Source organism: Botryllus schlosseri, chromosome 16 (assembly GCF_051294905.1).
Source record: "Botryllus schlosseri isolate E-star chromosome 16, Bs_hap1, whole genome shotgun sequence".
Taxonomy (NCBI): Eukaryota; Metazoa; Chordata; class Ascidiacea; order Stolidobranchia; family Styelidae; genus Botryllus; species Botryllus schlosseri.
In genome coordinates this window covers 1364366-1377565 of record NC_137251.1, presented here as the reverse complement: position 1 = coordinate 1377565, position 13200 = coordinate 1364366, and the positions used below count along the sequence as shown (strand labels likewise).

The 13200-nt window shown below is 40.0% G+C and overlaps 2 protein-coding genes and 1 long non-coding RNA gene across 5 annotated transcripts in view; 2 read left to right on the top strand and 1 right to left on the bottom strand.

Moving 5' to 3' along the window:
• Nucleotides 1-702, top strand: part of LOC145459003 (glutamine--fructose-6-phosphate aminotransferase [isomerizing] 2-like) — a 97953-nt gene extending 97251 nt beyond the window's left edge. For all 3 annotated transcript variants that reach the window (XM_080337524.1, XM_080337521.1, XM_080337522.1), the window contains one exon: nucleotides 47-702. In XM_080337524.1, coding sequence (XP_080193650.1) covers nucleotides 47-91 — 45 coding nt within the window. In that variant the 3' untranslated portion in view covers nucleotides 92-702. The remainder of the gene's footprint in view (nucleotides 1-46) is intronic.
• Nucleotides 703-2563: 1861 nt separating this feature from the next.
• On the bottom strand, nucleotides 2564-12508 carry LOC145458455 (folliculin-interacting protein 2-like). Its single transcript, XM_080336826.1, has 18 exons — nucleotides 12364-12508; nucleotides 11470-11683; nucleotides 10038-10144; nucleotides 9918-9980; nucleotides 9789-9859; nucleotides 9456-9593; nucleotides 8936-9042; nucleotides 8460-8542; nucleotides 8057-8192; nucleotides 7803-7993; nucleotides 7312-7440; nucleotides 6815-6977; nucleotides 6284-6612; nucleotides 4677-6014; nucleotides 3748-3909; nucleotides 3481-3613; nucleotides 3220-3335; nucleotides 2564-3033 (listed from the first exon to the last, which is right to left on the bottom strand). The coding sequence occupies exons 1-18, from the start codon at nucleotides 12435-12437 to the stop codon at nucleotides 2955-2957; spliced, it is 3633 nt and encodes a 1210-aa protein (XP_080192952.1). The 5' UTR covers nucleotides 12438-12508; the 3' UTR covers nucleotides 2564-2954.
• LOC145458466 (uncharacterized) lies at nucleotides 4123-5580 on the top strand. Its single transcript, XR_013921145.1, has 2 exons — nucleotides 4123-4593; nucleotides 4661-5580. It is a non-coding gene; the product is annotated as an uncharacterized LOC145458466 (long non-coding RNA).
• Nucleotides 12509-13200: the final 692 nt, after the last annotated feature.

Sequence of the window (13200 nt, the reverse complement as noted above, 5' to 3'; positions counted from 1 at the left end):
TATGATTGTCACATTGTTTCAAACTCTCTCCTTTCATCTTTTTCAGGTCGACTGCCCGCGTAATCTGGCCAAGTCCGTTACCGTCGAATAGTGATCTTCCGTAACGCCATCAAAACACCGTTTTTCCGCCTTTTATGTCGCAGACCTACATTTTTTAGAATCTCGTTTTTACCGCTGTCGCAAGATTAAGCTGATGACGAAACGTGTTGAAGCTTCAACTTTTGAATTGTAACTTAAATTAGTTTGAGTTAGTGTCGTGCAGCATTGTCGTAATAAGTCGCATTTCCAAAACTTTGAATATATATTGGAACTGCTTTACAGCCATTACTATCATTGGACATGAGATAACCCAGAAAGGCTGCATCTTGACATCTGCAAGCTACAAGAAATAGATTAATATTCCCAGTAGCGGATTCAAGTTTTCTGACTTCCTACTAACATGTTGTGACGTCACGAAAATTGTCGATAAATTTTTATCTCCAACCACTGATATCGCAAAAGCAATATTGACCACTGCAGTACCGTTCGAGGACCGAAACGTTTACTTTACTTGAGCATAATTGCTCGCGTTTGTCGCTCGACTCGAAGTCCGATCCACTTTTTGTTTACTGTTTCAGATACTTCATAAACATTAGTCAACTATACTATTTAGGGTAGAATTGTAATATCTTTCGTAACGATAATATATTCTATGATGCGTGATGCAGTCGTTGTATTTGGTTGGTTTGGTGTGATTTAGCGAAGTTTTTCTTTGGTCCGGGAGCTTTACGAAGGGTAGCGAGGAGAGGAGTTGGTTAATGCTCAAATTACAGATGTCTGACAGGGGTTCTGAGTTCAAATCTCGCCAGCAGTAGGTTGATGTGGGCTCCTCTCGCAGTAGCAGTGGGGTGATAAGAAAAAAGATATCAGCAAAAAAATTGTATTAATAGTATCAGTTTGTTAATATCTTCATCAGTTCAAAACACTCAGAGCAGTCTTTCAGATCAGACAGACCTTGACCTAGGCCAAGTAGAGAAGAGGCATGCACAATTGCACACGCATACTGAATGAAAAGTAAAGCAGAGAATATAAAAGGCAAGCGACAAAATGAGGTGCCGGAAGGCGAGATCGACCAATAATTGGGATTTTGCAGCGTTAACCCGAATGCTATTATATGGGACGGGACGTCCACTCATGCACTTTGGGCATTTGATCACGGGTGACGGCATTCAAGCTTGCGGTAGTAGATGCGTGAGATTGTCAGCGAACAGTGTGATATTCAATGACGAGGTTTCAAAGATATCATTGGCATACAAAGTAAAAAGAACCAGTCCAAAAACTGAGCCTTGCGGAACACCACAGGTAACAAGGTGGGGGAAGGACAAGGTATTGGATATCGAAACCATTTGATATCTCCCATTTAGGTAGTTTTCGTGAGCGCTAGTTGTGGACCCGGAACGAATGTTCCCCCTAATTTTTCAAGAGTTTGCGCGCATCACTCACCAACTCACTGCGCGGTCCTTTGGATAACAGTGCGTAACGAATAAAAACGGTCACCACTTCGGCTTTCTTGTGCGCCGCACAGATTCTTCTGCGCGCGGCGACTTTGTCAGCAACGCGCGGCCCAATTTTGCCGCTTGCCTTTTATATCTGCCTTACTTTTCATTCAGTGTGCATGCCTCTTCTCTACTTCGCCTGAAGGCCAAGGTGGGTGTCTGATCTCAAAGACTACTCCAAGTCGTTTCGACACCTTCCTATCTTTTCATTTTATCGCAGTTTTGGGGTGTTTTGAAATGATAAAAATATTAATAAACTGATATTGGTGATTCTACTATATTAAAATCGAAATCAACTTTCATTGAAATGCGCGTAGCACGAAGAAAATTTCAAAAATAATTCGAACCTCTCATTAATTGAGTAGTTAACTCGTGGATTCGATTTGCATTATTGACGGCCGCCAACACATCCTAATCAAAACAAATGTCGACGGCCGCATAATTTTTCTTCCACTTCCGCGGAATCGACTAAAGAATCGCTATTGGGGTTAGCTAGACACGGTAGGCTACTTGCTGGAAAACTATCTCCTCGTAAAGCACAGTCTCTTGGGGAGCCCGAAGTCGAGGGCCATTGCACGTCAGACCATCCATATCACGGTTCTTCCTCCATGAAATGATATTTCAATTGCCGAAGCCGTATCAGCTAGTGATATTGGGCACAGGAGAATAGCTTACTTTGAACAGCAACTACAAAATGTTTAAACTGAAAACAATTTCAGCATTTCAAAATGCTTTACTAAGCGTTCTTTTGAAATTTCAAATCAGGTAAAATGCCCTCGCGGACCGCGTGTTGGTGACCCATGCTGTAGAAGTTGCGGATGAATTGCTTTGAAATAGCTATGTCTCCCGCACTGTAGTAGTAGTTGAACCTTGTACGGATAATAGCGCTCTTTTGTGGATGGTAGTTACTACAAGGAGTGCATGAGGAATGAGCCTCCCGAAAATATATGCATATGTATCTGGACATTGTTAATGCTGCCTGTGCACAGATCTCCCATTTGCCAAATTGTAAAAAACGAGACAAATCATAAGTTGGATGCATGTATTGTAAGAAAAAAAGAGAACAATAAGCGAACTTGTCACAGTCTGAAATGTCAAAGGTACCGTGATACAATAAAATCCTGCGTATCTCAACTAGAAACCCATGATTAGCTGCATACCACGTAGCAGTTGCGTTGCCACCGGTACTAAACACTCCTTCCATCAACATAACATAAACTCACGGGCAGTGAAAATAATAAGATACCATCACATCATATATCTGATATTAAATACTTTCTATCATACCCTCGTAGGCCTACTATAGCTAGCATACACAAAAGTGCAACATCGATAGAGAAACGAAAACGGGCTTTCTCTCTTCATTGACAAGAGTCACGAATCGGCAGACATGACCAGCATGGACCGCGTAGCTTGGGATTAGAAGAGCTTGACCGCGACTTGAGGACTGTGGCAAGAAGCGATCGCCATCAGCAAAGGCAGATCGTTCGATTCTATCCTGTTGAAATCAAAACGAGAGAAATGAGTTTCACGCATACATAATTTGGAATGTTTCAAACAAAACACTGAGTAGACATTAAATAAGTGTGACAGCAACCAAGAACTTGATTAAACCTATTCCAGTAGTCCGTAAAAATGGATGCGTTTCCACGAACAAGACATTATTCGATCTTGCCAAACTTACCCCAAAATCGCCGATAATTGAGGCATTTTTAATCTCGTGCTCCCGCTGACGTAGTCCGCCAACATCTTACTTTTCATGACGAGCTCCCCGAGAGACAGTTCCAATTGTTGCATGCACTGAAAAGAATGAGAATGAAAAAACGCCCTGTCGCAATAAAATACTTAATGTAACTTTCATTATGTTAGCAATAAAATACTTAATGTAACTTTCATTATGTTATTTTAATTTAGTTTCTAAGCGATACAAAGCATATAAACTTACAAAACTGGCTGGAACGTTCATGTGATACATCATTTTGATTTTATCCAAGATTTCGTTCACTAGCTTCGAAGTTAAAGCCGGCAGGGCCAGCTTGTCGCTGTGCATACGATGGCTGCTCAACACCTTCACCGACCTAAGAAAGACATAACAGTTGGACATAATATACTCGGTTGTCATTATATTCCATTAGATTCTTTGTGCTCGCATAAAAGGTACATATTTGAACTTCAACATCTCGAACTCATGATGAATGGTACTCCGACTCACCATTTATCTGTGTCCGCGATGATGGTGACAGCCTCCGCAATCTGTTCGTCCAGAACTGGTATCGAAGTGGCCTGTTGTAGTTCGTGGGTGACAGATGTAATCAAGCTGGGTTGTTGCCGGGTCCCGTGTAACGCAAAACCCCACAGATATTCAGGCGAGTAGCTGCAAACAATCAGCGAATGTTTCAAATTTTATCGGAAGTACTTGAAATCTTTGCAACTCTAAAACTATCCCGTTGATATTCAAGTATAACTAACGCAATAACTATATACTCAAGTTCAAGTAGAAGTAGTAACTTTCAAGTAAGTGAAAGTAAGTATTCTTGGTGAAATTTGGAATAAAAGTCCACACGAGTTGTTCAAAAATAGCTTTTTTATCAAATTAGTGAGTCGGCTTAAAAAAACGCAGTAAAAACAAATTTAACTCCATTCCCAACCCGTAGAAGTGAATTTATCACAGCAGAAAGTTTTGGATTTGGAGAAATTTGGAAAAAATTTTTTTTCAACATCCTTATGTCCGCAAGGGTTGTTCAGATCAAACGTAACTTTCTTTACCAAATTTGACTGGCTAGTTCATAAAATTGTTGATTTGGCTAAAAAAATAATGTAAACCAAATTAGACTCAATTCCCTACCTGTAAAAGCGAAATGGTCGAGTAAAATTTTTGGATTCGAAGAAGTTTGGAAAATTTCTTTTATAAAATTAGACTAGTTGGATACCATAGTTGATAAAGTTGGTGGGCCGGCTAAAAAAAAAATTTAAAACAAATTTGACTATTTCCCAACCTGTACAAGAGAAGTATTCACAGCAGAAAATTTTGGATTTGGAGAAATTAGGAAAAAAAGTTGTTCTTTCAGACCGAATGTCCATCTTCATAACCAGATAACGTTATACAAACGCGAAAAAAAAAACAGAAGATATGTGACTCACTCTGCCATGAGATCTGAAAACATCAATTTCTTTTTCTTCCCAATTTCTTCCTTCGCATTCACAGTCCGAGTGTCCACATCACAAAGCGGGATTTCAGTTTTCAAAGACAAGCATTCAGAAGCGTTCGGCCTCCTCTCATCACCTCCTGTGTCGTCACAAGGCCCGCTAGACGCTATATCAGAAAGATCTGGGTAAAGCGAGCTGGCGGGTCCCGACAGTGGCAGGTCTGTGGGTCTTTGTGTGGGGCCTGTGTCCTCCGTGTCCAAATTCGGGTACAACCGTCCCTTGTGGACCGGGGGTCTCGAAGGCAAAGGGGGCGGGCATTTTTCCGGCATTGTTACAACCGCACTTTTATTTGAATGTTTCAAATTTTGCGTTTCCGACAAAATTTGACTCGTGGAGCGATTATGATTGACCGGTTTCACAGATTTTTCTTGTTCAGGATTTTCTCTTCCCACAAAGAACACAGCTTTGCTGTTTTCGTCCTCGCTGAAATACTGAGCAAACTCGTCGTGCTTGAGTGATATCGACGGAATTCGTTGTAAAGGCGGCAAATGGCTTTTTGAATTTTTTTCCTCGGAATTTTTTGACCCAAAACCTTTTTCTGCGAAATTTTGATCGTCAGAATTGGTTGTGGCAGAGTTTTTTTCTGAAGAAATATTTTTCACCAAATTTTTTTCTGGAGATTGCGCGTTTAAATTTCGTCTCCTGGTTGCGAGCTTTGGTTTTGCGTTTCTACCCCCCTCGGTCGAGACCGACCTCTGGTGACGGCGGTTTTCGTCAAAATGAAATTTGGGGGTGTCTGAAACAGTGGGGGCCGTTTTCGGTGAAACGTCATCATTCTCAAAGCAGTTTGTCGACTTTTGCGAATCGTTTTTTCTCGTTTTCAACCCAACAAACTCAATCTCATTCGTCTTAAACCCGGTTTTACAAAATCCCGATAAATGAGGAGACTGTGCTATTACTGGCTGCACCCGTTGCACGTGTGCCACACGCACCACCTTAGGTTCAATACTGCCGACAAAAGTCTCTTGACGCACTATTGGAAAATACGTCGATTTCGTTTTAACCATAGACTGGCTTACTGGCGTCTCGTGCGCGCTGCTAACTGTGAATGGTTCGCTCGAGACGCGTTTGTGAGTCCTCGGTTTCGGGCGCGGCGGGTCCTTGGGAATAGAGTTTGTGTCTTTTGGAGTCTCTGTGCTGTGATTCGGATTGGAAGACTTCAACTCGACTTCGTCTGGAATAGATTTGGTGGAATCCGCGATTTTTCTTGAAGTGCGTCTGCTTTGTACCGAACGTGGTTTCGCGAAAGTGTCGTTTGAGTTTGTTCGGACCCTGTAGCAAAAAATCAAAGATCATTATTAGCAACTACAAGCAGACATGTACAAACTAACTATCACGTTCGTTGACGGTCGACAAACTACTGGTTTTTTGGATAGTTTTAGTTGTAGTTTCAAGCCCTGAGTTTTGATGTAATTTGAAAAACGTGCAGCCATAATTCTCATTTTAATCCAGTTCGGAAAAGCTGAAAATTTTTCAGCCGTCCGTATCTGGGAACTACCACAATGAAGGTTTGAAAACGTAATATGCACACTCCCCCTCACCTTGGAGACAGATTTTCAAATTTCCCGCTACTCTGCTGACGCCGATATTTAAGCTGCGGCATCACGGAATTCACCGGGCTGCTCTTGCTCCGACATAATAGCGACGCGTTTAAATTTTGAATTTCGCTTTTCCCGACGTCTATCGGGTCTGATCGAGGAGTAGTCTTGCTGTAGGTGTCGCACAGTTTTGAGTCCTTATTCGGGGTAGCGTTTTTCGAAGGTTCAACACGGTTGAGCGGTTCTTTTACATCTTCTAATTCCACGAGAACGTACTCAGAGGCTTCGATATCACTCGGAACGTATGACATTTTCACAGAGCTCGAAAAAGCCTGCAAAATATCACAGATTTGACTAAAACCAGACAGATATCCAATTTTAAACAGACACCAATAAAATTGATAACTAGCACCTTCCCCTCTGCTATATTCGGTCTATATTCACAAGAATATGGTTGAAAAAACACCAAATCACCTTTAACTAACTGGAAACTACTGGAATATTCCTACTGCAGATAACAATGGCGTCACAAACCTGCGGTGAAAAATCGGCGGGAACGCAAAGCACGTCTTCCACTTTTGAACATCGAATGAAGTAGGAAAGAATTGAAATAATGGTCGATACAATTTCATGGATATCGCCGACAACCACCGTCTTTGCTACCTTGGTCGGAGTGCCGACGGCTCCGTACAGATCCCTGAAAGAGTACGCGGTTCATGAGAATGATGACGGGCAGACTACTGGATTTTCAAAATGCGCAGCTAGAACTTAAACGCGTTGCATTACAAAATCCGCATTACAAAATCCGCAACTATAACTAGGACTAGAATTACTCTTGACAACCCGTAACTAGAACTAGAACCAGAATTACTTAATTTTCAAAACACACAACTAGAACAAGAACTTGAATTACACGCTTTGAAAAATCAGCCAGTAGAAATAGAAATACTCAAAACCAGTAGTTACTCGAACACCAACTGACTTGATTGGTGGTTTGTACGAGTCTGCTATCGTAATAAAGAACCACGCACCCCAGTTGAGCCCATAGAGGATTGTAGTTGGTGGTCATGTTGTCCGGGCCGCAGTCGTCACTCGACATTGTCGCGTTCACCCAACCCAGATGGTTCGTGAGCACAGACGTTATCAGGCCTGTCATGAAGCTAAAACCAATAAAAATACGTCAGATGCTGTTTCATTCTTAAACTACGCATAATTCGTTTTATTATATTTTTTATGGGCACAACTATATATGGGCACAACAATATATTGCCATCTTGTCAAGAATTTTTTAGTTTTTATTGGTGTGACGAATAAAAACCTATTTATCATATCATATTTGATGATACGATTGTTGATATACAAATGCTCTTTCCTGACGAATACCCCTGACGAGTGTCAGCCGAATATATTCGGGTTCATTTCAATATCAATATACTATTCAATCGTATATTTGAAGTTGTGTACATCCAAGAAGCTCTGCAAATTTATCAACCGATGTATCTTCCTACGAAATTTTACTCACAAATTCTTTTGTTTTGTGTTATGCTGATGAACCATCCGAGCCAATTCCGATATGAAACATTCGATCGTTTTACTTTCTCCATGCCACGGCAGCCCGTCGTTGGTTTGTGACATGAGAGTGGGCCAGACCGGTCTCGGAAGTCGCGGGGTCGAATAGATCGACTGAATTCGGGCAGAAAAAATGTGCAAAGCCTGCAAAAAGATAAGGAAAAATGAAAAACGATTTTTATAGGAAATAAAATTTCACCGACATACCTCCATCATCGCTTCGATAAACTCGGATTTGCCTCCTTTTTTGAAATTGTTCAAAGCATTCTCGACGTGCTCCTTCAGAAACGTCACGTAACTTTCGACCAGCGGAAAATGTTCAAAGAAGAACGTTTGAAATTCACTGTAATGCGTCAAAATGAAATTGAGGGAAAAGTAGATTCGAAGAAACTCTTGGATGTACAGAACTTCAATATATAATTGAATATTATATTGATATTCAAATAAACCCAAATATTGTATCAATTATATTATTAATAATATACACTGTTCTTTAGAATTCTGTACTAGTTGCTGACGATTTCCTGTGACGAGTGTCAGCCGAAAATATTCCGGTTTATTTCAATATCAATATATTATTCAACAAGAAGATTGTTGGCGTGACACTTACCTTGAATCTGCAGGTTCTGGCTGAAAAATGACGCCAAAACCAATTTTGACCTTTGTTCTTCGCGTAACGATGCCAGAATGAGGCTGTGATGAGACAATACCGTTAAATTCAGATTGTTAAGATCTTTGAAATGGTTGTCAGACATTTCAGCAATGAAAAATTATACTTTATGACCCCGAAACTAGCCCTGAACACAACATTAACCCTGAAATTAACCCTTATATATATCTTAACCGCAATCCCAACCCTAAATCGTGCTTATGAGATATGATCTCTGATTTGATATGGACTGAATGCCTATCTATTTTATGACTTCAGAAATTTTAATTGTAATATAATTCTAATTCTAAATTTCAATTGCAATCTAATTTGGAAGAGCTGAGAACTTGATAGTTATCCAACACTAGCTACATTGTCACATGACTTAATGCCGCATACTCACTATGTCCGCGGACATTCAAAACATATCGACCCACCTCTTGCGTCAGAGTGAAGCTATCGCGTGAAGCTTGCCTCGCAGGCGGTAAACTGTGTGCCTTGTTTGCCGAGTACGAATGGGAAGTCGGACGCGATCCGAGAGAACCTGCGCAACGCACCGATTTAAAATCACCACAGGTACTTTCTCAGATCTAGGCCTGCGCAACTGGGTTGGCCTACCACTTCATGCACAGGAGTATAATTGTCTGCGTGAAACACTAAACAGCCCTTGTGTCGCGCTAACCCAATATATTTTTGAAGATACCATCACTAGTTATTTTGCGTTACTACCGAGGACGCATCTCTAATCAACTGCCAAAAGCATGCAAGCAAATCTACTGCTTTGGACTATTTCCCTTTTATCTACCAGTAAATATCATGTATAGGCCTACCTATATCAGTGACATCAGTCTTAAGGAATTGCTACTTTGAATTGTAATTAGGTAGAAATTTCAGTTGTTTGTACTTATAATCGTGCAGAAAATTTGCCCACAATTTTATAATGAATGAAAAACCAACCTGTAGTGCCTAGAGAAGCACCAAACAAAGCCATCAGCGACGAACTTGAATCCGACCTTGTGATTTTTGAGGTAAAAGAAGAAGCCAAGGATTGATACGGCGACAGCGGAGATGGTTGCGATACTTCTGGCGTTGGAACTGTGAAACGATGTTGTTAATATGTAACATACAAATGTACGGTAGTTTTGACTAGGGTTGGGCACAACGATTCCAGTATTAATTGTAAGGATTCGAGTCATGAGATATCTTTTCAAGTACTGAAAATACATGTTATTTGCCAACAAGAGTTGGAATTTATCAACCAAAATTTGCCGAACCTTGGCTGTGACATACCTGGCAGAGTGTTGGCTTTCCTACGACTCGACACAGACAGACGCTTGTCAGCCTCCAGACCGCGCTCCATACTAAAAAAAGGAAAACGTCAGAAACCAGATTCTAGAAACACAGAAATTTTACACTAACCTCCCGCTATCTTTCGCCGACTCCACACAAAACACACGGCTCAGCATCAATCGGTGGGGATCTCTGAAAATCAAGTTGCTAGGTATTCAGCAAAGACAGCACAGTTTTGAAGAAACTTACTTCATAATATGAATCTTAAGTGAAGAAGCCCGGCTCGCCATTCCCACCGTTCCGAATAACATTTCCGATAAAATGTCGCTGTCTTGCGGCCCGCGTACATAGACGTGCTGGGAAATACAATGTTGACATGAAAAGATCGTCAACAGCCCATAGTAATTCTAGTTCTTTAATCATACTAACTAAATGCCGGTAATCTAATTCTAGTGTGCTTTGTGAAATGTTTCTATGTCTTACTTAAATTGTAATCAAATTGCTAGGTTTCCTGAAAATGCTACAGGAAAACTGTAGTGCACAAACAAATCATGGTTAGTGCACGGACACTTTCAATTCTCGTGCTCATGAGAATCATCAACAAACCTGATTCTTCCGATGCACAGATGTATCGCAATGGGATGTTGCGTGCTGCGTAAAAAAAAAAAGTCTCCTACCATGCCCAAAAATGCCGAAAGCTACATAGCACCTATATCCTATCGAATAGTATATTGATATTGAAATAAATCCGAATGTTTTCGGCTGACACTCGTCAAGGGTAATCGTCAGCAACTAGTAGAGAATTGGATAGAACATTGTACATCGACAATTGTATCTATATCCGTTAAAATGGTGCTGATTCGCAAACAAACAAGTCAGGTGTTGCCGACATAACACAGGAAATAGTTTAGTTTCAGAGCAGTCATCGCGCAGACTATTAAGGAAGCATGTGACATATGATTCATGGAGTCACGTTGTGTGAAATCAACAAATGCTGTGATTGGTCAGCAGAACTGGCAAGCCTCATTGACTGCATTCATATTACATTGAATATTCATATTGAAATAAACTGCAATATATTTTTGAAACCCGTCAGGGGTAATCGTCAGCGACCACTACAGATTTCAAAAGAATGATGACATCATATTTGGATATATGCCTGTTGATATGCAAAGTTCTTTTCAATTCTCTACTAGTTGCTGACGATTACACCTGACGAGTGTCAGCCGAAAATATTCGGGTTTATTTCAATATGAATATATTATTCGTTGTATATTAAAGTTCTGTGCCTCCAAAGGTATATTCATCTTAATCAACAATGAAAAAATGAAAATATTCTGAACGGCTAAAATTTGTGAGCCACAATTATTTTTTACATTGTCGCCGTCACATGGCATTAATTGCAGGCGTCGCCTTGATCAATACCGGCAATTTAAATTCAATTCCATATATGCAGTTACGGCTCATGTCATTGCTTGGCTGATGATTACATAATCGTTCATTAACGCTTTTGTAACAAAGGTCAGCTTCAACAAGGGGTCAGATTAGTTTACGTTGCTACTCAAGTAGAATTGAAATGACATCGTAAAGAACGTAACTATTTTATGGGTCTGCCAGTTGAATTCGAAATAATTTTTTTTCAATAAATTCAAATTTTTTCACAGTTCATTGCATTACTCACATTTGATCCGTTTCTGGCGGTCTGCGTTTTCTCCGGCTCGAAACTTTTGGAATCAAACAGCAACCTTCTGTCGACGGCTTCCTCTTGGAAGAGCACGAGACGCAGGCAGGGAGGTAGCATGGATGCGATAAATACGGACGGCTCGTCGCGTTGCGCTTCATCTTTCATCGGCAATTCGATCACGGCGGCCGGGCTCGGCTGTGTCGGCTTGCGACTGCATTTGAAAAAAAGGGCTCAATATAGATAACAGTTTTCCAAATTAGATCATATTAGAATTAAAATGGCTGAATTCGTAAAAACTCTAAATTCTGAATTTGGATTTTAAATAATAGTATTTATGGTTATGGTGGGTAGATCTATACTAAGTAATTAAAAGACTCTACCAGCAGTAAAAACTATTTTTTCAAACCCAAAATTTTTTACTCCATTCACTTCGCTTTTGCGAGTTGGAATTGAGCAAAATTTGTTGTTCATCGCTTTTTCAGACAACCTAACAACTAAAATTATGGTGTGTAAATAGAGCAAGTTGGCAAAATCTGCGTGCCTACATTTCTAACCAACTGTGAATCAATAGAACACAATTGTTTGTATTGGCCAATTAGAATTAGAATTTGATAACACTTAATATGTAAGTGTATCGTAATGGATTTCAATAAGAGATAAGCGTCAACAAGAACTTTGAGGAGCCAACTCGAAATCTCCATCAACTTTCACAATCAACATAAACATTCATACTCAGAAAAAACATCACAAATAGGCTGCTAGCATTCTTTTATATAGCATTGAAAAACATTCTATTCGTTGCTATTTTCTCTCAGATCTGCCTCAAACTTGTCTAACTGCAATGTCAATGTAGCATTTTATGAAGGAAAATATTACATTCAAACAATTCACCTGCTGACATACTCATCCCGGAGTTTTTGAAATGTTCTCAGCAATTGTTGCAACGTGTCACACTCTTCCAGCATTATTGTTAAGTATAAAAGAAGTTCTAAGTGACAGCAACTACAAACTTATCGAACCTTCCACCTAGCAATCACTATCAACAATTTCAGTAGTCATATCTGAACACGAGATCTAAGATATCGCACTACAAAATTTATGTATAAACCCATATATTGGCCAGAAACCACAGCAGTAAACTTCCACAGGAAATAGTATTTTGGTCAAGTTTGACGCACTTATTATGAACAACTTACAGGACTTTTCAAAACTTCTAAATAAATTCACATGCATAGCCTTAACAGGCAGCCTATTGCTCTCAAAGATCTAGAACACTAAAAATGGTAGTTTAAGATATCTCAATCATAAAGGAAAAAGCTCATACTACTAAGTCACATGGGGCTGAGTCAGACATTGCAAGATTTTCTGATCCTGGTTCGTGGCGTGTTTGAGAACAGATACTATTCACTGACCATAGTAATGCATCGGCTGATTCATTTATCAGCAGACAATTACTTTGGTAATAAAAATATACAAACTGCTAGCGGGATTAAGCAGGTGTGAATTTGTATTTCAATATTCCTATGAAAGGTACAGAAAGAAAAGAAGCAGGTGCATAGTTTCCCTTGGCAATAACGTACTTCACGTCAATGAATGTCCTATAGTAACCCATCCGAGTAAACATTGGGTGTTTGAGAGAAATCCCACAGATCACATGCCAGTGTCTGAAGGCTAGTCATACCTTAACAAGTCATCAGACATAGCACAAGGCCTGATTTGATAGAAAGA

Bases quoted from the DNA above. Each gene is read 5' to 3' on its own strand.
- LOC145458455 (XM_080336826.1), bottom strand. From the start codon at position 12,437: ATGCTGGAAGAGTGTGACACGTTGCAACAATTGCTGAGAACATTTCAA. The intron at 9,043-9,455 runs GTTGGTTTTTCA...TGCGTTGCGCAG, and splicing joins TGCTTCTCTAGGCACTACAG to GTTCTCTCGGATCGCGTCCG. The intron at 3,336-3,480 runs GTAAGTTTATAT...CATTCTTTTCAG, and splicing joins TGAACGTTCCAGCCAGTTTT to TGCATGCAACAATTGGAACT.